The sequence below is a fragment of the Oncorhynchus gorbuscha genome, linkage group LG06 (assembly GCF_021184085.1).
Source record: "Oncorhynchus gorbuscha isolate QuinsamMale2020 ecotype Even-year linkage group LG06, OgorEven_v1.0, whole genome shotgun sequence".
NCBI lineage: Eukaryota > Metazoa > Chordata > Actinopteri > Salmoniformes > Salmonidae > Oncorhynchus > Oncorhynchus gorbuscha.
The window spans coordinates 19,689,812-19,712,220 of NC_060178.1; the positions used below are offsets into that span (position 1 = coordinate 19,689,812).

A 22,409-nucleotide genomic window follows, 5' to 3' on the forward strand; every position below is an offset into this window, starting at 1 on the left:
AGGTACACACCCCTGTTCACAAAAATGGTTCGCTCCTATAGACCGTGAGTCACGTTCCCATGGCTTGCTATAAAAAGGAGGCAGCCAGGCAACCGGTAACAGTTTGATTGAACGTTAGAATGGGAAAAACAAGTGACCTAAGCGACTTTGAGCGTGGTATGATCGTCCTGGGCTTTTCACACACGCAGTGTCTAGGGTTCACGGAGAATTGTGAAACAAAAAACCAAATAAAACATCCAGTCTGCGGCAGTCCTGTAGGAGAAAACAGCTTGTTGATGAGAGAGGTCGAAGAAGAATGGCAAGAATTGTGCAAGCTAGCAGGCGGGCCACAAACAGGCAAATAACGACGCAGTACAACATTGGTGTGCAGAACGGCATCTCGGAACACACAACTCGGCGGTCCTTGTCATGGATGGACTATTGCAACAGACGACCACACCGGGTTCCACTGCTATCAGCTAAGTCGGTAAGTCAGTACTGTGACTCAGTTGGTAGAATATAGCACTTGCAACGCCAGGGTTGTGAGTTCAATTCCCATGGGGGACCAGTACAAACAAATATCTGAAAATGTATGCACTCAATGTATGTAAGTCACTCTGGATAAGAGAGTCTGCTAAATGACAAAAATGTGTTTTTTACCTAAAAGAAGTGGTTCCAGTGAGCACGTGATCAACACTGGACAATTGAGGAGTGGAAAAACATTGCCTTGTCCAACAAATCTCAATTCCTGTTGCATCATGCTGATGGCAGAGCCAGGATTTGGTGTAAGCAGTAAGCAGAGTGCATGGACCCATCCTGCCTGATGTCAACGGTACAGGATGGTGAGGGGAATGTTTTCCTGGCACATGTTAAGTCCCTTGATAACAATTGTGGAACACGTCCATGCCCTGAATAATTCAGGTTGTTCTGGAGGCAAAGTGCAGGTCCGACCCGGTGTACCTAATAAACTGGCCACGGAGTGTATACCTCTCTATTATGCGTGGGAATACTTTCGAGCTTTTGGAGCTGATGTGCTGGTGTATTTGCACCCCCCAACAGTTGCTCAGAAAACTTGGGGTGCCAAATAAAATCACCCGCAGGCCAAATTTGGCCAGTTGGGGAACCCTGCACTAAACGCTTAGTCTGCTGCCAACACACAGAACATTACCCAGGCTTAATCACTAGACATTCAGCGCCACAAGACTATAAAGTAAACAGATGGCTCATTGTGCTCGACGTAATAAGGTGTAGTCACATCTGTGTGCTCCAATTACTGTGGACTGGTACCTTAACTGATTGGCATTTAATTTCCGAAAAATCAAATGATATAATTTACAAAGGAGTATGAAAATTTGCATCTACATCTACATGTTTACATCTATCATTGGATGTTTTTTTAATTTAAGGTCAGTGTAGTTGTGTCTGTCTGTCTCTGTGTGTGTGTCTCTGTGTGTTTGGTGCTTCGAGTGAAGGCACTAAATGGACTAAGGCAGGCCCACGCCACCATTCCCCCTGTGCCTGCAGTCACCTGACAAAGAGAAATAATGAGGACACGAGGGCCCAAACTAACACAAACCAAACCCGGAGCCTCAATTAACAGCCAGTAGCTATGCAAATTAACATCCATCCCATCACCCTCCCGCGGCCAAGAAAAAAAAAAATATGCTTATACTGCATCATTACATGCGGCTGCTTTAAGCTTAACCCTCACCAAAGGTCTGGCTGGCACCCAATTAAAAAGCTCCTAGAAAGTGGCGGCACATATATCTCATTATATAAACACACAGCTGGCTAAGTGGTCCAGTGAGAAGGGTAGTGAGTAGGCCTACATACTGAGAGGGCCTGTGTACTTTTACATGTTGTGATTTATTATTGAAAGAGGGCGTCCGTGACCTGTGCAAGGACATCTGGGTATTATCAGGTAACACCTCATTGAAGGGTTGATGTACGGTGTCTCTTTATTAACCCGGGAGACACAGGAAGAGACACTAAATATGTCCGCAAAGGAGAGGCCGCTTGAACGGCAGCGAAAACAAAGCTAAAGGTTACGCGGGTCACTGGCTCGAAGGCACTAGAGCATGGCACAATACTAGTCTTAATTAAAGAGCAAGCTTTGCTGCTGAGGAACTACAGTATATACACTGATGTATTTGGACGCATACATTTACATTTTAGTCATTTAGCAGACAATCTCATGTTATAACATTCTGTTTCAGTGCATCTGTGGCAGTTCATGCTGGGCCATGAGAGAGGACGGAATAATAAGTATGTTCATGTGTATTGTTGTTTGCGTGTGTCAGACGCTTGTTTCTGCCCAGGGGCAGAGATTGTCCAGAGACGGAGCAGAGCCAGCATGGCCCGGAATGGGACAACTACCAAGCTTCCCTCCCTTTCCTTCTCGCTCTCTCTTCCAGCTAGGACCCCTGGCAAAGGCAAACGCCATAGATCAAGTGCAGTAGGGCACCAAGATTAATGAGTTAGCTCATAATGATAGAAATGAAATATCCCCCTCACAGGAGAACACAGCATCTCCAAACACTAGATCAAACTGCATTTCTGCACATCCAATTTGCAAATAGTACCTAGTATACTATTTGTCCAGGTAGGGTATTAATATATATATATATATATATATATATATATATATATATATATATATATATATATATATATATTAATATATAAATACGTGTGTAGTTTCTAATGTATTCTAATGTGCAGTTTCGACTTCCCATGAGACGGTGTTATGAAAACTTGGCACGGAGTTAAAAAACAACTCCCTCTCTCCCCCCCTCCCCATGGTGCAAGCACAGCTAAAAATACATCCTGTATGGCAAAAATGCTGTAAGTGAATCATGTGAGAAAGCATAGCAGCACCACTTAACCCTAACAGAAATCCCACATTGCCCTCAGACGAACCATCAAACAGGCGTCAATACAGGATTAAGATTGAATCCTACACCGGTTCTGACTCTCATCGGATATTGCAGGGCTTGAAAACTATTACGGACTACAAAGGGAAACCCAGCAGCGAGCTGCCCAGTGACACAAGCCTACCAGACGAGCTAAATGCCTTTTAATGCCTGCTTTGAGGCAAGCAACACTGAAGCACACATGAGAGCACCAGCTGTTCAGGACAACGGTGTGATAACGCTCTCAGTAGCCAATGTGAGCAAGACCTTAAAACAGATCAACATTCACAAAGCTGCAGGGCCAGATGGATTATCAGCACGTGTACTCAAAGCATGCAATGACCCACTGGCAAGTATCTTCACTGACATTTTCAACCTCTTCCTGACCGAGTCTGTAATACCTACATGTTTCAAGCAGACCACCATAGTCCCTGTGCACAAGGAAGCGAAGGTAACCTGCCTAAATGATTACCAGCCCGTAGTTATCACATCAGTAACCATGAAGTGCTTTGAAAGGCTGGTCATGGCTCACAACAGCATCATCCCAGATACCCTAGACCCACTCCATTACATCATTACATTTAAGTCATTTAGCAGTCGCTCTATACCGCCCCAACAGATGCACAGATGACTCTCAATCGCACTCCACACTGCCCTGTCCTACCTGGACAAAAGGAATGCCTATGTGACAATGCTGTTCACTGACTAGTGCCCTCAAAGTTCAACACTAAGCTACGGACTCTGGGACTAAACACCTCCCTCTGCAACTGGATCCTGATGGGCCGCCTCCCAGGTGGTAAGGGTAGGCAACAACATCCAGGACCTATATAGTAGGCGGTGTCAGTGGAAAGCCCCCCAAAAATTGTTAAAGACTCTAGTCACCCAAATCATAGACTGTTCTCTCTGCTGCCGCACGCCAAGCGGTATCGCCGCGCCAAGTATAGGACCAAAAGGCTCCTGAAGAGCTTCTACCCACTAGCCATATGACTGATCAAATGGTTTACCCCCCCCCACCCCACACACTTCTGCTACTCGCCGTTTATTATCTATGCAAAGTCACTTTACCCCTACCGACACGTACAAATTACCTCAACTAACCTGTAACCCAGAACATTGACCCCCTGTATATAGCCTTGTTATTGCTATTTTATTGTGTAACTTTTTTTACTATAAACTTTTTTTTTATTACTTTCTTTAATTTGGTAAATATTTTAACACTTTCTCAAACTGCATTGTTGGTTAAGGGCTTGTAAGTAAGCATTTCACACTAAGGTCTACACATGTTGTATTCGGCGCATGTGACAAATAAAGTTTGATTTGGTTTTAATTGCTCCTGTAAATGTGTTTTATTTATTTAACCCTTATTATTAGGTAAGTTGACTGGGAACACATTCTCATTTACAGCAACAACCTGGGGAATAGATTAATAAGCCAATTGTAAACTGGGGATTATTAGGTGACCGTGATGGTATGAGGACCAGATTGGGATTTTAGCCAGGACACCGGGGTTAACACCTCTACTCTTACGATAAATGCCATGGGATCTTTAGTGACCACAGAGATTCAGGACACCTGTTAAACGTCCCATCCGAAAGATGTCACCTTACGCAGGGTCATGTCCTCAGTCCCTGTCATGTTATGTTATTTTTGTAGACCGGAGGAAAGAGTGGGATGCAGGGTGGTATGCTGCTGGATACTGCACCATGATTACATGGAGATTGTTATAGGACAAACACATGACACAGTCCAACCACTGCTTTCAGAGAGCCCTCCAGGCCTGGGGCGAATTTATTACGCTGATTGTTGCGAAACCGTTTACTTCAAACGGAAACGTTTTGCAACAAAAAACAAGTTTATATTGCTCAAATTCAGGTAGGTCCCTCCATGTTTCGTTCAATTTGCTCAGTTTGGTTCATGAACGATAAACGTTTTCTTTTGCAAGACGTATACACCCCTAGAAAAAGCATGTTATGTGTCAGACTGCATGGCTGCATGACAGCGAGAGGGACAGAGAGACACATTTCTGTCTCCAACAATGGAAAGAGTGTTCTATTCTATTTCATTCTCGTTCAGTCACTATAGATTCAATAATTATTATATTTTACTCTATTCATAGTAAATAATTTATTAGATGTGTATATAGCACTTTTCATAATAGATCTCTCAAAACGCTTCATAAGCAAAGGAACGAACAAAAAGGACAGGTCCGGTCAAGCAATAAAAGCCAAGTCTCTGAATTGTGCATCCTCTGCAGATGGGTGTCTACTCTACTCATATGTTGACATGTGTCCTACCTCTGTGTAGAAGTCTTTGACCAGAGGTGAGGAGCAAGTGTGCAGGACAGTGTTGATGCTGGGTTGAAAGTCTGGTTCCACGGTGTGGATGGCCCTCAGCACCATGTCCCTCTCATCCTGCCTGAACACACAGAGTCTAAACAGCTCTTCCAAACACAGGCCATCCTCTTTCATCTGACGCAGGACCCTGAGGACAGACAGGAAACACAATGTCAGAAACAAGGTAGCAAACCTCAGTCAGTACTCCCTACAAAGTTGCATGTTGCATATTTCTTTCAAATAGCCATTACTTACAGATGAGTGCATTGGGGATGGATAAAGGCAATGGATGGATTACAAGTGTTGATAATCTTCTGGTAATATTATATTAATTGCTTGAAGTAAAATGTTAGGCATGTACTTTCATCAGCATAAAAAAAACATAGAACTTTTTGACCTTGGTCTTCAGAAGGTGAACAAGGCCTAATGCCGGATCTAGTTTACTGTGGCCCCATGGTGACTTAATTATATTTAAAGCACCTCGGCTCCGATATCATTATGCATGGCTTTATTATGCTGATTGACAATGCCAGCATAACAAACATCATTTTTGGAAACATCAGGCAGTCCACAGACCGGTCACAGCACGTTGGTGTCATTTTAATTCAAATGATGGTCATCCTGAGACTCCACACCTGCCATGACTGGACTGTTGAATTCAGGAGAGAGCGGTGTGCACACAGCCAGTGGAATACAGAATGTAGTGTATTGGAGCGACAACTGAAGCTGAAGAGGGATTGAGGAAACTAAGGCCTGGCTAATTCAAAGCGGCCCGTTGGATAACCGATGGAGCCTTTGGGAACTAAGCAAGAGACAAAGCTGAAGTGTACTACTAAGCTAAGTCAACCTGAATGTCTGAGAAGAGGCATGTTGTGTGTCAGACAGCATGGCCGCATGGCATGCTGGAAATAATGTTCTGTTCTTTTTCATTCTCTTCCAGTCAATAATTCATCTATTTTACTCTACTCGTGGGATTAAACAATTCTTTTGAAGCTTTATTTAACTAGGCAAGTCAGTTAAAAACAAATTCTTATTTACAATGATGGCCTACCCCGGACGACGCTGGGCCAATTGTGCGCGCCCTATGGGACTCCCAATCACGGCCGGTTGTGATGCAGCCTGGATTCAAACCAGGTACTGCAGTGACACCTCTAGCACTGCGATGCAGTGTCTTAGACCATGATGAGGTGAGTCGTCTACCCTACTCTACTCTGGGGTTGAGGTCAATTGCTCCTATATGTGACTGTTTCAGAGCACTGTATGAATGCCATCTGTCAGTAGGAAGGAAAAGTTATGCTGTGGCATGTGATGTGTAACACCTCGATGTAACCCAGAGACAGAGGGCCCTGGTGGGCTTATGTGTTACCACTGCCCCCTAGTGGAGTAAAACAGAATACTGCGACACTGACAAAGCAAAAGGGATGAGGTATTGGAGGGGGGAAGATTTGTCATCAATGAGAGAGTATTCCGTTGCCCTCCAGAGCTTTCTGTAAGACAGTAATTAAATAGCATTCACAGAACCAAACGGAATCCTCAATGTTTGTGTCACCCTGATTTCTTTGCATGTTTTGGTATCGTTAAAATACTTCTGGTCCGGAGCGACAGATTGGATTGGCCATTAAAGATTCCCTGTACTGTTTAAAATGTCATTTTCTCAGTGTCTCTTGAACAAAGAGGGGTTTAGGCCTTGTGCTCTCAGTGTGGTCTGGAGGAATAAAGAGACAGGGGCGGGGATTACACTGCTATCAGCTCACACAGCGCAGATCAGGACAGGGAGCTGACAAGGGTACACGAAGAAGCGAGACCGAGAGAAAGCTGAATTGTGTAAGCTGAAGATCAACTTTAGTTCTGTAGGAATGAGATGAGCTTTAAGAAAGGATGCTAGCCACCAGGCACAGTGCCACTGTGGACAATGGAAACCACATCAGGCCAGGAGATACAGTACAACGAGAAAGAGGGGACACTGGAGACAGAAAGAGGGGGAACTGGAGACGAACAGGGGAAGGGGAGGAAGAACAGTGTGCGAGAAAGACGTCATGGCTGGGCTGAAGAGTGAGCAAGAGAGCACCACCGCAGAACAACAATGTCATTGGTATCACCATACAGTGATTGATGGATTCAAACAAACTGCAGTTCTACACAACAAGCTAGAAACCAAATCTGATAGAGTCTGTGTCATGAATACCATTACCAGACAAATTTTTTCTTTTCTTTTTTTTTTTCTCCTTTTGAATGAATTAGGCTAACATTCTAGTCAGCATATTGACATGGACAAATTGAGTTCCACCCAGCCTCCAAACAGACTGTTATTTCCTTGTCCAATAAGCATAATCAAATTACTGACAGCAGGTTGTTAACAAACAAACACATACAGTATCAATCACAATCCATTTGGCCTGACTGAAATCCATTTGGCCCTGTCTCTGTATAGTCAGCCAGCAGATTGTCCTGGCCTACAACAGATAGGGACATTCATTAAGATATAGCGAGGTCTCTCTCCCTCTCCCAGGACTAGGTCTATATTAACATTTATTTTGACAGGGAGTCATGCTGAGACCATGGTCTCTTTCACAGATGAGCCCTGTAAACACATCAATACACATATCAGTACACACAATGTGTGCCGCCATGCTAAATGTCATGCAATAAATCTGTCTGGAGGAAGCATGCAGTATGCAGTACCCGACACCACCACTGACCTAAACGCAATATCACTCAATGGAGACTTCTCATTCAGGATGCCTGCCTAGCGCCTCCTCACTTCCAGGAAAGATACTTCACTTTCACCCATAAGACCTCTCCACACACAGCTGGCCCACGTGCTCAGCCCTCATAAAATGCCCCACAAAACAACATATTACAGGAAATATAAATGCAGCATCCTCTAGACTAGAGGGTATTGAGTGACCAGGTGCTAGACTGGGTAGAAATATCGATGATCTCATATTTAAACCGTGTTGAAATCCCAGTATCTCTAGACACGCTCGTTAACACTGGATCACAGACGAGGCTAGAATAAAGAGAAATATGAATTGCAAAGCTAATAGGAGAGTGACATCTAGTGGGAAACTCAGGTTACAAATGCACTGGCCATCTAGTAATAATCATCCAAGAATTCTCTTACACATTTAAAGCAGTCTAAGCATTGTTTTGCTTAACAGTCAGATATTATCATATTTACCTAATGTCAACAAGTTCCAGATTAACCTAGAGTTACAGTTATGAGTTAAGTTCTGTAAATGGCTGTCTGTGGGTTAGCCTACCTGTTGATGACCTTTGGAGAACAGTTAGGGGTTCTGCCCATGCACTCCAGTGCAGCACAGTAGGAGGTGAGGTTAGGCTTCAGACCTGCCTCTTCTACCAGAATGAACATACGTCCAATCTGGTTCAAAGAGCCCTGCAGTTGTCCACATGGAGAATAAGGAGGTAATGCAGAATTTAGAGACTTGTGTAGACAATGTATTAGAATTATAGAATTCTAATAAAAGAGCAGCACTTACCTTCTTGGCCCAGACCCTCATCATGACGTTGTAGAGTCCTATGTTGAGCAGGTTGCGTCGGCTGATCATGCGGTGGTGAGTGAGCAGGAGGCGCTGGGCTCGGTCAATGTCGCCACAGAACACACAGGCCTCCAGGTAGCAATGCACACTAAGCTGGACGCCCTCGTACATCCTGGCCTCGCTGTTATCCTGCACGAGCTCTGGGCTGGCAGACATAGCCCACTGGTTAAGCTTCCTCTCCAACTTCTCCACCTCAGCCAGCTCCTGGGCCTTGGCCTCAGTCTTCCTCTCCAGCTCAGCCAGCTCCTGGTCCCTGGCCTCAGAAAACTCAGGAGCCGGCTCCTTTGAGGCTTTCCCCTTTCCTTTGGCTTTTCTAATAGGCACAGTTGCAGCAGCAACCGGGGGACCTGCAATAGTGTCGGCTTGGATAGCAGTTGGCTCTTGGTTTTTCAGAGTCTTGCTCTTTCTAGAGGTCAATGCAGTCTTTTTCCCAGCTTTTGTCAATATGTTTTTTTGTGCGGTACCTGGCAGCATCAGTTTTCCTTTTCTGCTTTTCACAGGTTTATCTTCTATGCCTAGCTTCAGGTTCAGTTTCTTTGTTTTAGTCGTCTTCTCCTGAATCAGTTTCTCCATCCAGCGGGATTTGGAGGCTGAAGCATCTTTGCCCCCTCCCTTACCAGTCTGTCCTCCTCCCTTACTAATAGTCTGACCCACCTTGGGCAACTCAGTCCTCCCCCCACAAACATTTTTGTGACTCTTCCCTGAAGAAGCCCCTCTCCCCGACGTGGAAGCATTGACAAATTGTACCTTTGCATGTTGGACATCTAAAACAATGTCAGATTGGAGTTGCTGGATTCTGGCCTCAAGCACTGGAAAAAAGAACGGGAGAGAAAATACTAGCATTGTGATATAATAGAAAACAAACATGTAAAAGCATTTGAGGGATCACATGCATGATAAAAGGAATTTATTACATACCATCTAATAGCCGAGATTGTTCCCATACTCGTTTTTTCCCATCCTCTTTCTTTGGGATCAGAGCTGAGAAATGTCTTCGTTGTGATGTCCATGGTGGATCTGTAAGAAGATTGTTGTGAGAATTACTATATACAGTGCCTTGCAAAAGTATTCATCCCCCTTCGAGTTTTTCCTATTATGTTGCATTACAACCTGTAATTGAAATGGTTTTTAAAAGGGATTTCATGTAATGGACACACAATAAAATAGTCAAAATTGGTGAAGTGAAATAAATAACTTGAAGAAAAAAATTATCAAAAATCCTAAATGGAAAAGTGGGGTGTGCATATGTAAAAAATCAAATCAAATTATATTTGTCACATATACATGGTTAGCAGATGTTAATGCAGGTGTAGCGAAATGCTTAGTTCCGACAATGCAGTAATAACCAATGAGTAATCTAACCCAACAATTCCACAACAACTACCTTTTACACACAAGTGTAAAGGGATGAAGAATATGTACATAAAAATATATGAATGAGTGATGATACAGAACGGCATAGGCAAGATGCAGTAGATGGTATAGAGTACAGTATATACATGAGATGAGTAATGTAGGGTATGTAAACATTATATTAAGTGGCATTGTTTTTAAAGTGACTCGTGATACATTTTTCCATACATTTTTCCATTATTAAAGTGGCTGGAGTTGAGTCAGTATTTTGGCAGCAGCCACTCAATGTCAGTAGTGGCTGTTTAACAGTCTGATGGCCTTGAGATAGAAGCTGTTTTCAGTCTCTCGGTCCCTGCTTTGATGCACCTGTACTGAGCTCACCTTCTGGATGATAGCAGGGTGAACAGGCAGTGGCTCGGCTGGTTGTTGTCCCAGTTGCACAGGTTGGGGTCGAGACCCAACTTGATGATGAGTTGAGGGTACTATGGTATTAAATGCTGAGCTGTAGTCGATGAACAGCATTCTAACATAGGTATTCCTCTTGTCCAGATGGGTTAGGGCCGTGTGCAGTGAGATTGCGTCGTCTGTGGACCTATTGGGGCGGTAAGCAAACTGGAGTGGGTCTAGGGTGTCAGGTAGGGTGGAGGTGATATGGTCCTTGACTAGTCTCTCAAAGCACTTGATGATGATGTAAGTGAGTGCTACAGGGCTGTAGTTGTTTAGCTCAGTTAGCTTTCTTGGGAGCAAGAACAATGGTGGCCCTCTTGAAGCATGTGGGAACAGCAGACTAGGATAAGGGTTGATTGAATATGTCCGTAAACACACCAGCCAGCTGGTCTGAGCATGCTCTGAGGACGCGGCTGGGGATGCCGTCTGGGACTGCAGCCTTGCGTGGGTTAACACGTTTAAATGTTTTACTCACGTCGGCTACGATGAAGGACAGTCCACAGGTTTTGGTAGCGGGCCGTGTCAGTGGCACTGTATTGTCCTCAAAGCGAGCAAAGAGGTTGTTTAGTCTGTCTTGGAGCAAGACATCCTGGTCCGCGACGGGGCTGGTTTTCTTTTTGTAATCCGTGATCGAGTGTAGACCATACCACATACCTCTTGTGTCTGAGCCGTTGAATTGCGACTCTACTTTGTCTCTATACTGACGCTTAGCTTGTTTGATTGCCTTGCGGAGGGAATAGCTACACTGTTTGTATTCGGTCATGTTTCCGGTCACCTTGCCCTGGTTAAAAGCAGTGGTTCGCGCTTTCAGTTTCACGCAAATGCTGCCATCAATCCACGGTTTCTGGTTTGGGAATGTTTTAATAGTTGCTGTGGGTAAGACGTCGCTGATGCACTTGCTAATAAACTCGTTCACTGAATCAGCATATTCGTCAATGGTGTTGTTCGCCGCAATGCGGAACATATCCCAATCCACGTGATCGAAGCAATCTTGAAGCGTGGCATCAGATTGGTCGGACCAAAGTTGAACAGACTTGAGCGCGGGAGCTTCCTGTTTTAGTCTCTGTCTATAGGCAGAGAGCAACAAAATGGAGTTGTGGTCAGCTTTTCCAAAAGGAGGGCGGGGGTTATATGCATCACGGAAGTTAGCATAACAATGATCCTGGGATTTACCAGCCCTGGTAGCACAATCGATATGCTGATAGAATTTAGGGAGTCTTGTTTTCAGATTAGCCTTGTTAAAATCCCCAGCTACAATGAATGCAGCCTCAGGATGTGGTTTCAAGTTTACATAGTCAAATAAAGTTTGTTCAGGGCCGTCGATATGTCTGCTTGGGGGGGAATATATGCGGCTGTGATTATAATCAAAGATAATTCTCTTGGTAGATAATGTGGTCGACATTTGATTGTGAGGAATTCTAAGTCAGGTGAACAGAGGGACTTGAGTTCCTGTATGTTGTTATGATCACACCACGTCTCGTTAATCATAAAGCATACCCCCCGACCCCTCTTCTTACCAGAAAGATGCTTGTTTCTGTCGGCGCAATGCATGAAGAAACCAGCTGGCTGTACCGACTCCGATAGCGTGTCTCGAGTGAGCCATGTTTCCGTGAGGCAAAGAACATTACAGTCTCTTATGTCTCTCTGGAATGCTACCCTTGCTCGGATTTCATCAACCTTGTTGTCAAGAGACTGGAAATTGGTGAGTAGTATGCTCGGGAGCGGTGCGCCCGTCTCCAGAACTGACCAGAAGGCCGCTTCGTGTGCCCCTTTTACGGCAATGTTGTTTTGGTTCGCCGGCTGGGATCTGATCTATTGTCCTGGGTGGTGGGCAAAACAGAGAAGCCACTTCGGGAAAGTCGTATTCCTGGTCGTAATGATGGTAAGTTGACGTTGCTCTTATATCCAGTAGTTCCTCCCGACTGTATGTAATAAAACCTAAGATTACCTGGGGTACCAATGTAAGAAATAACACGTAAAAAAATCAAATACTGCATAGTTTCCTAGGAACGCGAAGCGAGGCGGACATCTCTGTCGGAAGTAGCACGTATTTACCCCCGCTCTGAAGTCCCTAAATAAGATCTGGTGCAACCAATTACTGTTAGAAGTTACATAATTAGTTAAATAAAGTCCACATGTGTGCAATCTAAGTGTCACATGAGCTGTCACACGATCTCAGTATACATACACCTGTTCTGAAAGGCCCCAGTCTGCAACACCACTAAGCAAGCGGCACCATGAAGACCAAGGAGCTTTCCAAACAGGTCCGGGACAAAGTTGTGGAGAAGAACAGAGAACCATTAAATCCATTTTTAAAAATGGAAAGAATATGGCACCACAACAAACCTGCCAAGAGAGGGCCACCCACCAAAACTCACAGACCAGGCAAGGAGGGAATTAATCAGAGATAAAATAAAGAGACCAAAGATAACCCTGAAGGTGCTGCAAAGCAGAGATTGGAGTATCTGTCCATAGGACTACTTTAAGCCGTACACTCCACAAAGCTGGGCTTTATGGAAGAGCGGCCAGAAGAAAAGCCATTGCTTAAAGAAAAAAATAAGCAAACACGTTTGGTGTTCGCCAAAAGACATGTGGGAGACTCCCCAAACATATGGAAATAGCTACTCTGGTCAGATGAGGCTAAAATTGAGCTTTTTTGCCATCAAGGAAAATGCTATGTCTTGCGCAAACCCAAGATTACTCATCACCCCGAGTCACCATCACAACAGTGAAGCATGGTGGTGGCAGCATCATACTGTGGGGGTGTTTTTGAATTTGCAGGGACTGAGAAACTGGTCAGAATAGAATGAATGATGGTGCTAAATACAGGGAAATTCTAGAGGGAAACCTGTTTCACTCATCCAGATGATTTGAGCCTGGGACGGAGGTTCACCTTCCAGCAGGACAATGACCATAAGCATACTGCTAAAGCAACACTCGAGTGGTTTAAGGGGAAACATTTAAATGTCTTGGAATGGCCTAGTCAAAGCCCAGACCTCAATCCAATTGAGAATCTGTGGTATGACTTAAAGGTGGCTGTACACCAGCGGAACCCATCCAACTTGAAGGAGCTGGAGTAGTTTTGCCTAAAAGAATAGGCAATAAAAAAAATGTGATCACTCATATTGTGCCATTAATATTAGAATGTTTGGAGCGTAGCCATAGATCTCCATGTAATGAGGCAGCTATGTTTTTGAATTGTAACTTAAGTGAAATAAGTACCAAATTGCATACAATCCAAAAACATAGCTGCCTCATGATATGGATTTCTATGGCTAAGCTCCAAACATTCTAATATTAATGGCACAATATGGGTGATTTTTTAAAACAATAGTTGTAGCTTCTGATAAGATAATTGACATCATTTGAGTCAATTGGAGGTGTACCTGTGGATGTATTTCAAGGCCTAACTTCAAACTCAGTGCCTCTTTGCATTGACATCATGGGAAAATGAAAAATCAGCTAAGACCTCAGAAAAATATTGTAGACCTCCACAAGTCTGGTTCATCCTTGGGAGCAATTTCCAAATGCCTGAAGGTACCACGTTCATCTGTACAAACAATAGTACGCAAGTATAAATACCATGGGACCGCGCAGCCGTCATACCGCTGAGGAAGGAGATGCATTGTCTCCAAGAGATGAACGTACTTTGGTGCGAAAAGTGCAAATCAATCCCAGAACAGCAGCAAAAGACCTTGTGACGATTCTGGAGGAAACGGGTACAAAAGTATCTATATCCACAGTAAAAACGAGTCCTATATTGACATAACCTGAAATTCCTCTCAGCACGGAAGAAGCCACTACTCCAAAACCACAAAAAAGCCAGACTACGGTTTGCAACTGCACAAAGATCGTACTTTTTGGAGAAATGTCCTCTGGTCTGATGAAACCAAAATAGAACTGTTTGGCCATAATAACTGTTTGGCCATTATGTTTGGAGGAAAAAGGGGGAGGCTTGCAAGCCAAAGAACACCATGCGAACTGTGAAACACGGGGTGGCAGCATCATGTTGTGGGGGTGCTTTGCTGCTGGAGGGACTGGTGCACTTCACAAAATAGATAGCGTCATGAGGTAGGAAAATTGTGGATATATTGAAGCGACATCTCAAGACATCAGTCAGTAAGTTAAAGCTTGGTCTTCCAAATGGACAAATGACCCAAAGCACACTTCCAAAGTTGTGGCAAAATGGCTTAAAAAGCCCTGACCTCAATCCTATAGAAAATTTGTGGGTGTAATGGATGTCAAACGGCTAGCTTAGTTAGCGGTGCGCGCTAAATAGCGTTTCAATCGGTGACGTCACTTGCTCTGATACCTTGAAGTAGTGGTTCCGCAAGGGCCGGGGCTTTTGTGGAGCGATGGGTAACGATGCTTCGAGGGGTGACTGTTATTGATGTGTGCAGAGGGTCCCTGGTTCGCGCCCGGGTATGGGCGAGGGGACGGTCTAAAGTTATACTGTTACATGGGCAGAACTGAAAAAGCATGTGTGAGCATGGAGGCCTACAAACCTGACTCAGTTACACCAGCTCTGTCAGGAGGAATGGGCCAAAATTCACCCAACTTATTGTGGGAAGCTTGTGGAAGTCTACCCGAAATGTTTGACCCAAGTTAAACAATTTAAAGGCAATGCTACCAAATACTAATAGAGTGTATGTAAACTTCTGACCCACTGGCAATGTGATGAAAGAAATAAAAGCTGAATTAAATCTACTATTATTCTGACATTTCACATTCTTTAAAAAAAAGTGGTGATCTAACTGACCTAAGACAGGGAACTTTTACTAGGATTGAATGTTAGGAATTGTGAAAAACTGAGTTAAAATGTATTTGTCTAAGGTGTATGTAAACTTCCAACTTCAACTGTATATACCCTAGAGGTCAAAGTTCTGTTAACCTGAATTTACCCGAAAATGTGTCTGATGGATAGTTGTGAATAAAAACTGTCCAATGATTAAAGGGTATAAACTAGCAATATTTTGTTTTATACTGACATTTTCTCATAGGTTAAAATCCCTATTGGAAAAATTTAATGGGATGGAGGTACGAAAAAGTGATAACACACAGAAAGCTACCATTGCTGCACTGCTATCACACATTTTCAAACTCTAGGGACATGGATCTTTTTTTTAAATCACTGAGACATGACGGCCCAAATCTGGGGGAAACGGCTCATGAACAAAATGTGCCATTTCAAAACATTCCAACTCATAGGTAAATGGTTGACTTGGGTCAAATAACGTCTTAAAAAATAAATGTATATATATTGGAATTTATCAGCCAACGACCTCTGATGTCTAAGTAATGTAACCCATGATGATAGCTAGCTAACTGTTTCTAAGTTCACTAACTAACGTTAGCTAGCTGCATGGCTATACAAATCGCGACAGGATTTAGGGGGTGGCTGATCAGTTAATTTATTTAACGTTTATCATGCACCATTACAAACAAGCTGTATACATTGAGACATATCGCAAGTGATATTCAGTGCGCTTTCCAGGTCTGACAACACTGTCTGAAATATGAATCCTGCATGCTTGAGCACCCGTCCCGTTGACTTAACAAGTTAGATAGCGCAAGGGACAACAACATTTACCTGATATTCGTCTTTCAACGTTATTCCGGAGTGTAACAAAGTAGTGGCAATGGCCAGCATTTGACACACGACGAACACTTCTTTCCAACAATATTAGACCACTCAGACACTTCGGTAAGGCACACAGTCTCAATAGCGACATGTTCACATAACTGCACAACACTTCTCCACGCTAGGCTGCCATCTTGAAAAAGACAAAGCTAATCGAACACAAAGGAGCAGAGTGTAGGCAAGGATAGACGACTACTAATTCATCGAAGAGTAGATTTAGAAACAAGACAATTATGTTTTATATGTATTGAAAGGAGTGTAGAATATTATTTGTTAAACAAATATAATAGTCAACATAACATTTGTGCAATTTGTGCTGTGTGTACAAAACATTAGGAACACATTCCTAATATTGCATTGAACATCCTTTGTCCCTCAGAACAGCCTCAATTCGTCGGGGCATTGACTCTACAAGGTGTCGAAACAGTTGTGTCAAGTTGGCTAGATGTCGGTTGGGTGGTGGACCATTCTCAATACACATGGGGAACTGCTGAGCTTGAAAGCCCGGCAGCATTGCAGTTCATGACATACCCAAACCAGTGCGCCTTGCACCTACTACCATACTCAGTTCAAAGTCACTTAAATATTTTGTCTTGCCCAGTCACCCTTTGAATGCTACACAATCCATGTTTCAAGGCTTAAAAAACCTTATTTAACCTGTCTCCTTCCCTTCATCTATATACTGATTGAAATGGTTTTAACAGGTGACATCAATAATGGATAAGAGCGTTCACCTTGATTCACCTGGCCACTCTGCCATGGAAAGAACAGGTGTTTCTAATGTTTTTTATACTCAGAGTACATGAAAAGGTTGTTTAAAGTGTCAGTGCAGTGAAAAATCAAGTCAAATTGTATTTGTCACATGCTCCAAATACAACAGGTGTAAACATTACCGTGAAATGCTTTCTTACAAGCCTTTAACCAACAATACAGTTTAAGACATAGAGTTATGAAAATATTTACTAATAAACTAAAGTAAAAAAATCAAATAAAAAGTAACACAATAAAGTAACAATAACAAGGCTATATACAGGTGGTACCAGTACAGAGTCAATATGCAGGAGTACAGGTTAGTTGAGGTAATTTGTACATGTAGGTAGGGGTAAGGTGACTATGCAATAGATAATAAACAGCGAGTAGAAGCGGTGTAAAACAGGGGGGGTCAATGTAAATAGTCCAGGTGGCCATTTGATTAGTTGTTCAGCAGTCTTATGGCTTGGGCTGTTAAAACTTCTATAGCATACTGGTTATTGTTCGGAATTTTGGATGACTGACGTGCCCAAAGTTAACTGCCTGTTACTCAGACCCAGAAATATGATATGCATATAATTGGTAGAATTGGATAGAAAACACTCTGAAGTTTCTAAAACTGTTAAAATGATGTCTGTGAGTATAACAGAACTGATATGGCAGGCGAAAACCCAAGGAAAATCCATCCTGAATTATTTTTTTTAGGTCACAGGCCATTCCAATGCTAGCCTATGGGATATGCAAATAGATAGGACCCAGATTGCAGTTCCTATGGCTTCCACTAGATGTCAACCATCTTTAGAAAGGGTTTCAGGCTTGTTTTCTGAAAAATGAGCAAGTAGTAGTTTTTCCAAGGTTTCTCTCATTAGAAAAGTAGTGTTGTTGGCGTGTGAATGAGGTGCACGCTCCTCGTTATTTATCTTCCCTATTGAACATACTACTCTCCGTCTTAAATATGATAGTTTATTTAGATATTAGAGTACCTGAGGATTAATTAGAAACATTGTTTTACTTCTTTGGACTAACTTTACCTGTAACTGTTTGGATTCATTTGTATGCATTTTGAACGAGTAGATTACTGAGATAATTGGCACCAACTAAACAGACTTTGGATATAAGGAAGGACTTTATCGAACAAAGCGACCATTCATTGTGTAGCTGGGACCCTTGGGATTACAAACAGATGAAGATCTTCAAATGTAAGGGATGTATTTAGTCGCTATTTGTGATTTTGTGACGCCTGTGCTGGTTGAAAAAGTATTTTGATGTGGGGCGCTGTCCTCAGATAATCGCATGGTATGCTTTCGCCGTAACACCTTTTTGAAATCTGACACTGCGGTTGGATTAACAATAAGGTAAGCTTTTAAATGATGTATGACACTTGTATTTTCATGAATGTTTAATATTATGACTTTTGTATTTTGAATTTCGCGCTCTGCAATTTCACAGGATGTTGTCGTAGGTGTCGCGCTAGCAGTTCATGCACCCAAACCGGTTTAAGGAGCCTTTTGGACCTAGATTTGGCACTCCGGTACCACTTGCTGTGTGGTAGCAGAGAGAACAGTGTATGACTTGGGTAACTGGTCTCCGACCATTTTTTGGGCCTTCATTTGACACTGCCTAGTATGTATGTCCTAGAGGTCAGAAAGCTTGTCCCCAGTGATGTACTGGGAAGTCCGCACTACCCTCTCTAGCACCTTATCGTCAGATGCCGAACAGGTGCCATACCAGGAGTAATGCAACCGGTCAGGATGCTCTCGATGGAGTAGCTGTAAAACTTTGCGGATCTGGGGACCCATGCCAAATCTTTTCAGTCTCCCGAGGGGGAAAAATAATTGTCGTCCCCTCTTCACAACTGTCTTGGTGTGTTTGGACAATGATGGTGTGGACAGAAAGGAACTTGAAACTCTCAACCCGCTCCACTACAGCTCCATCAATGTTAATGGGGGCCTGTTCGGGCCTCCTTTTCCTATAGACCACGATGAGCTCCTTTGTCTTGCTCACATTGAGGGAGCGGTTGTTGTCCTGGTATCACACTGCCAGGTCTCTGACTTTCTCCCTATAGGCTGTCAGGCCTACCACTGTTGTGTTGTCAGAAAACCTAATGATGGTGTTGTAGTCGTGCTTGGCCACTTAGTCGTGGGTGAACATGGAGTACAGGAGGGGACTAAGCATGCAACCATGAGGGGCCCCAGTGTTGAGGATCAGTGTGGCAGATGTGTTGTTGCCTACCCTTACCACCTGGGGGCTGCCCGTCAGGAAGTCCAGGATCCAGTTGCAGAGGAAGGTGTTTAGTCCCAGGGTCCTTAGCTTAGTGATGAGCTTTGTGGGCACTATGGTGTTGAATGCTGAGCTGTAGTCAATGAACATAATTCCCACACAGGTGTTCCTTTTGTCCAGGTGGGAAAGGGCAGCATGGAGTGCTATTGATATTGCGTCATGTGGATCTGTTGGGGCGATATGTAAATTGGAGTGGATCTAGTGTTTCCGGGATGATGGTGTTGATGTGAGTCAAGACCAGCCTTTCAAAGCACTTAATGGCTAGCGACGTGAATGCTATGGGCATAGGGACTATGGTGGTCTGTTTGAAACATATACTGTAGGTATTACAGACTCGATCAGGGAGAGGTTGAACATGTCAGTGAAGACACTTCCCAGTTGGTCAGTGCATGCTCTGAGTACATGTCCTGGTCATCCATCTGGCCCCACGGCCTTCTGAATGTTGACCTGTTTAAAGGTCTTGCTCACATCGACTACGAATAGTGTGATAACACAGTCCTCCAGAACAGTTGGTGCTCTCATGCATGCTTCAGTGTTGCTTGCCTCGAGGCGAGCATAAAATGCATTTAGCTCGTCTGTTAGGCTCGCATCACTCGGCACCTCGCAGCTGGGTTTCCCTTTGTAGTCCATAATAGTTTGCAATCCCTGCCACATCCGACAAGCATCAGTGCCGGTGTAGTAGGATTCAATCTTTGTCTTGTATTGATGCCTTGCCTGTTTGATGGTTCATCATATTCCAGTCTGTGCTAGCAAAACAGTCCTGTAACATAGCATCCGCTTCATCTGACAACTTCCGTATTGAGCGAGTCACTGGTACTTCCTGCTTTATTTTGTCTTGTAAGAAGGAATCAGGAGGGTAGAATTATGGCCACATTTTCCAAATAGAGGGCAAGGGTAAGCTTTGTATGCATCTCTGTGTATGGAGGAAAGGTGGTCTAGAGTTTTCTTTCCTCTGTTCCTCTGGTTGCACATGTAACATGCTGGTAGAAATGAGGTAAAACTGATTTAAGTTTGCCTGCATTAAAGTCCCCGGCCACTAGGAGCGCCGCTTCTGGATGAGCATTTTCTTGTTTGCTTATGGCCTTATACAGCTCGTTGGGTGCGGTCTTAGTGCCAGCATCGGTTTGTAAATAGACAGCTACGAATAATATAGATAAAAACTCTTTTGGTAGATTGTGTGGTCTACATCATATCATGAGGTACTCTACCTCAGGTGAGATATACCTTGAGACTGTTTAATATTATACATGGCGCACCAGCTTTTAATGACACGTAGACACACACCCGCACCCCTGTCTTACCAGACATAGCTGTCCTGTCCTGCTGATGCACAGAAAACCCAGCCAGCTCTATATTATTTACATTTACATTTACATTTAAGTCATTTAGCAGACGCTCTTATCCAGAGCGACTTACAAATTGGTGCATTCACCTTATGACATCCATGTCATCGTTCAGCCACGGCTCGGTGAAACATAAGACATTACAGTTTTTGGTGGGATTGAGTTTTGGCCTGCCTGCTGACATCACCAGGTGATAAATTAGTTGATTCGCCAATAAGAAAGAGAATTCCAAACCTTGCTGCTAATAACAGCTAGTTTTCAGTTTTCCCCTCCCCACTCAGACCACTACCAGAAAGTTCTAGCTAAATTCTTGCTTGAGAAATTGCTCTTTGCTAAGATATATATTTTTTTTGACCATCTTAATTGAAAACAATCACAGTAAGGTACTTAATTGTTACCCAGAAATGATTTGATATTGAGGTAAAAATGGCTGCATTGGGCATTTAACCTGTATCATTTATTCTCTAGGGAGAATAATAACTTTTATGTTTGTCCAGATTTCTATTTTATCATTATTTGGCAGGCAATACGCTCGACCTCATCTTTACTAGATGCTGTTCTTCCACTAACCTCATTGCAACTCCCCTCCAAGTCTCCGACCACTACCTTGTATCCTTTTCCCTCTCACTCTCATCCAACACTTCCCACACTGCCCCTACTCGGATGGTATCGCGCCGTCCCAACCTTCGCTCTCTCTCCCCTGCTACTCTCTCCTCTTCCATCCTATCATCTCTTCCCTCTGCTCAAACCTTCTCCAACCTATCTCCTGATTCTGCCTCCTCAACCCTCCTCTCCTCCCTTTCTGCATCCTTTGACTCTCTATGTCCCCTATCTTCCAGGCCGGCTCGGTCCTCCCCTCCCGCTCCGTGGCTTGACGACTCAATGCGAGCTCACAGAACAGGGCTCCGGAAGGCCGAGCGGAAATGGAGGAAAACTCGCCTCCCTGCGGACCTGGCATCCTTTCACTCCCTCCTCTCTACATTTTCCTCCTCTGTCTCTGCTGCTAAAGCCACTTTCTACCACTCTAAATTCCAAGCATCTGCCTCTAACCCTAGGAAGCTCTTTGCCACATTCTCCTCCCTCCTGAATCCTCCTCCCCCTCCCCCTCCTCCCTCTCTGCAGATGACTTCGTCAACCATTTTGAAAAGAAGATCGACGACATCCGATCCTCGTTTGCTAAGTCAAACAACACCGCTGGTTCTGCTCACACTGCCCTACCCTGTGCTCTGACCTCTTTCTCCCCTCTCTCTCCAGATGAAATCTCGCGTCTTGTGACGGCCGGCCGCCCAACAACCTGCCCGCTCGACCCTATCCCCTCCTCTCTTCTCCAGACCATTTCCGGAGACCTTCTCCCTTACCTCACCTCGCTCATCAACTTATCCCTGACCGCTGGCTACGTCCCTTCCGTCTTCAAGAGAGCGAGAGTTGCACCCCTTCTGAAAAAACCTACACTCGATCCCTCCGATGTCAACAACTACAGACCAGTATCCCTTCTTTCTTTTCTCTCCAAAACTCTTGAACGTGCCGTCCTTGGTCAGCTCTCCCGCTATCTCTCTCAGAATGACCTTCTTGATCCAAATCAGTCAGGTTTCAAGACTAGTCATTCAACTGAGACTGCTCTTCTCTGTATCACGGAGGCGCTCCGCACCGCTAAAGCTAACTCTCTCTCCTCTGCTCTCATCCTTCTAGACCTATCGGCTGCCTTCGATACTGTGAACCATCAGATCCTCCTCTCCACCCTCTCCGAGTTGGGCATCTCCGGCGCGGCCCACGCTTGGATTGCGTCCTACCTGACAGGTCGCTCCTACCAG

General features: G+C 44.0%; 1 protein-coding gene across 1 annotated transcript in view; it reads right to left on the reverse strand.

The window, feature by feature from the left end:
• The window catches only part of LOC124037652 (DNA-directed RNA polymerase, mitochondrial-like), a 42,856-nt gene extending 26,500 nt beyond the window's left edge, over nucleotides 1-16,356 (reverse strand). The window contains exons 1-5 of the mRNA XM_046352578.1: nucleotides 16,175-16,356; nucleotides 9,703-9,801; nucleotides 8,725-9,593; nucleotides 8,488-8,621; nucleotides 5,186-5,372 (exon numbers count right to left, since the gene is read on the reverse strand). Coding sequence (XP_046208534.1) covers nucleotides 5,186-5,372; nucleotides 8,488-8,621; nucleotides 8,725-9,593; nucleotides 9,703-9,801; nucleotides 16,175-16,316 — 1,431 coding nt within the window. The 5' untranslated portion in view covers nucleotides 16,317-16,356. The remainder of the gene's footprint in view (nucleotides 1-5,185; nucleotides 5,373-8,487; nucleotides 8,622-8,724; nucleotides 9,594-9,702; nucleotides 9,802-16,174) is intronic.
• Between the last annotated feature and the right edge of the window lie 6,053 nt (nucleotides 16,357-22,409).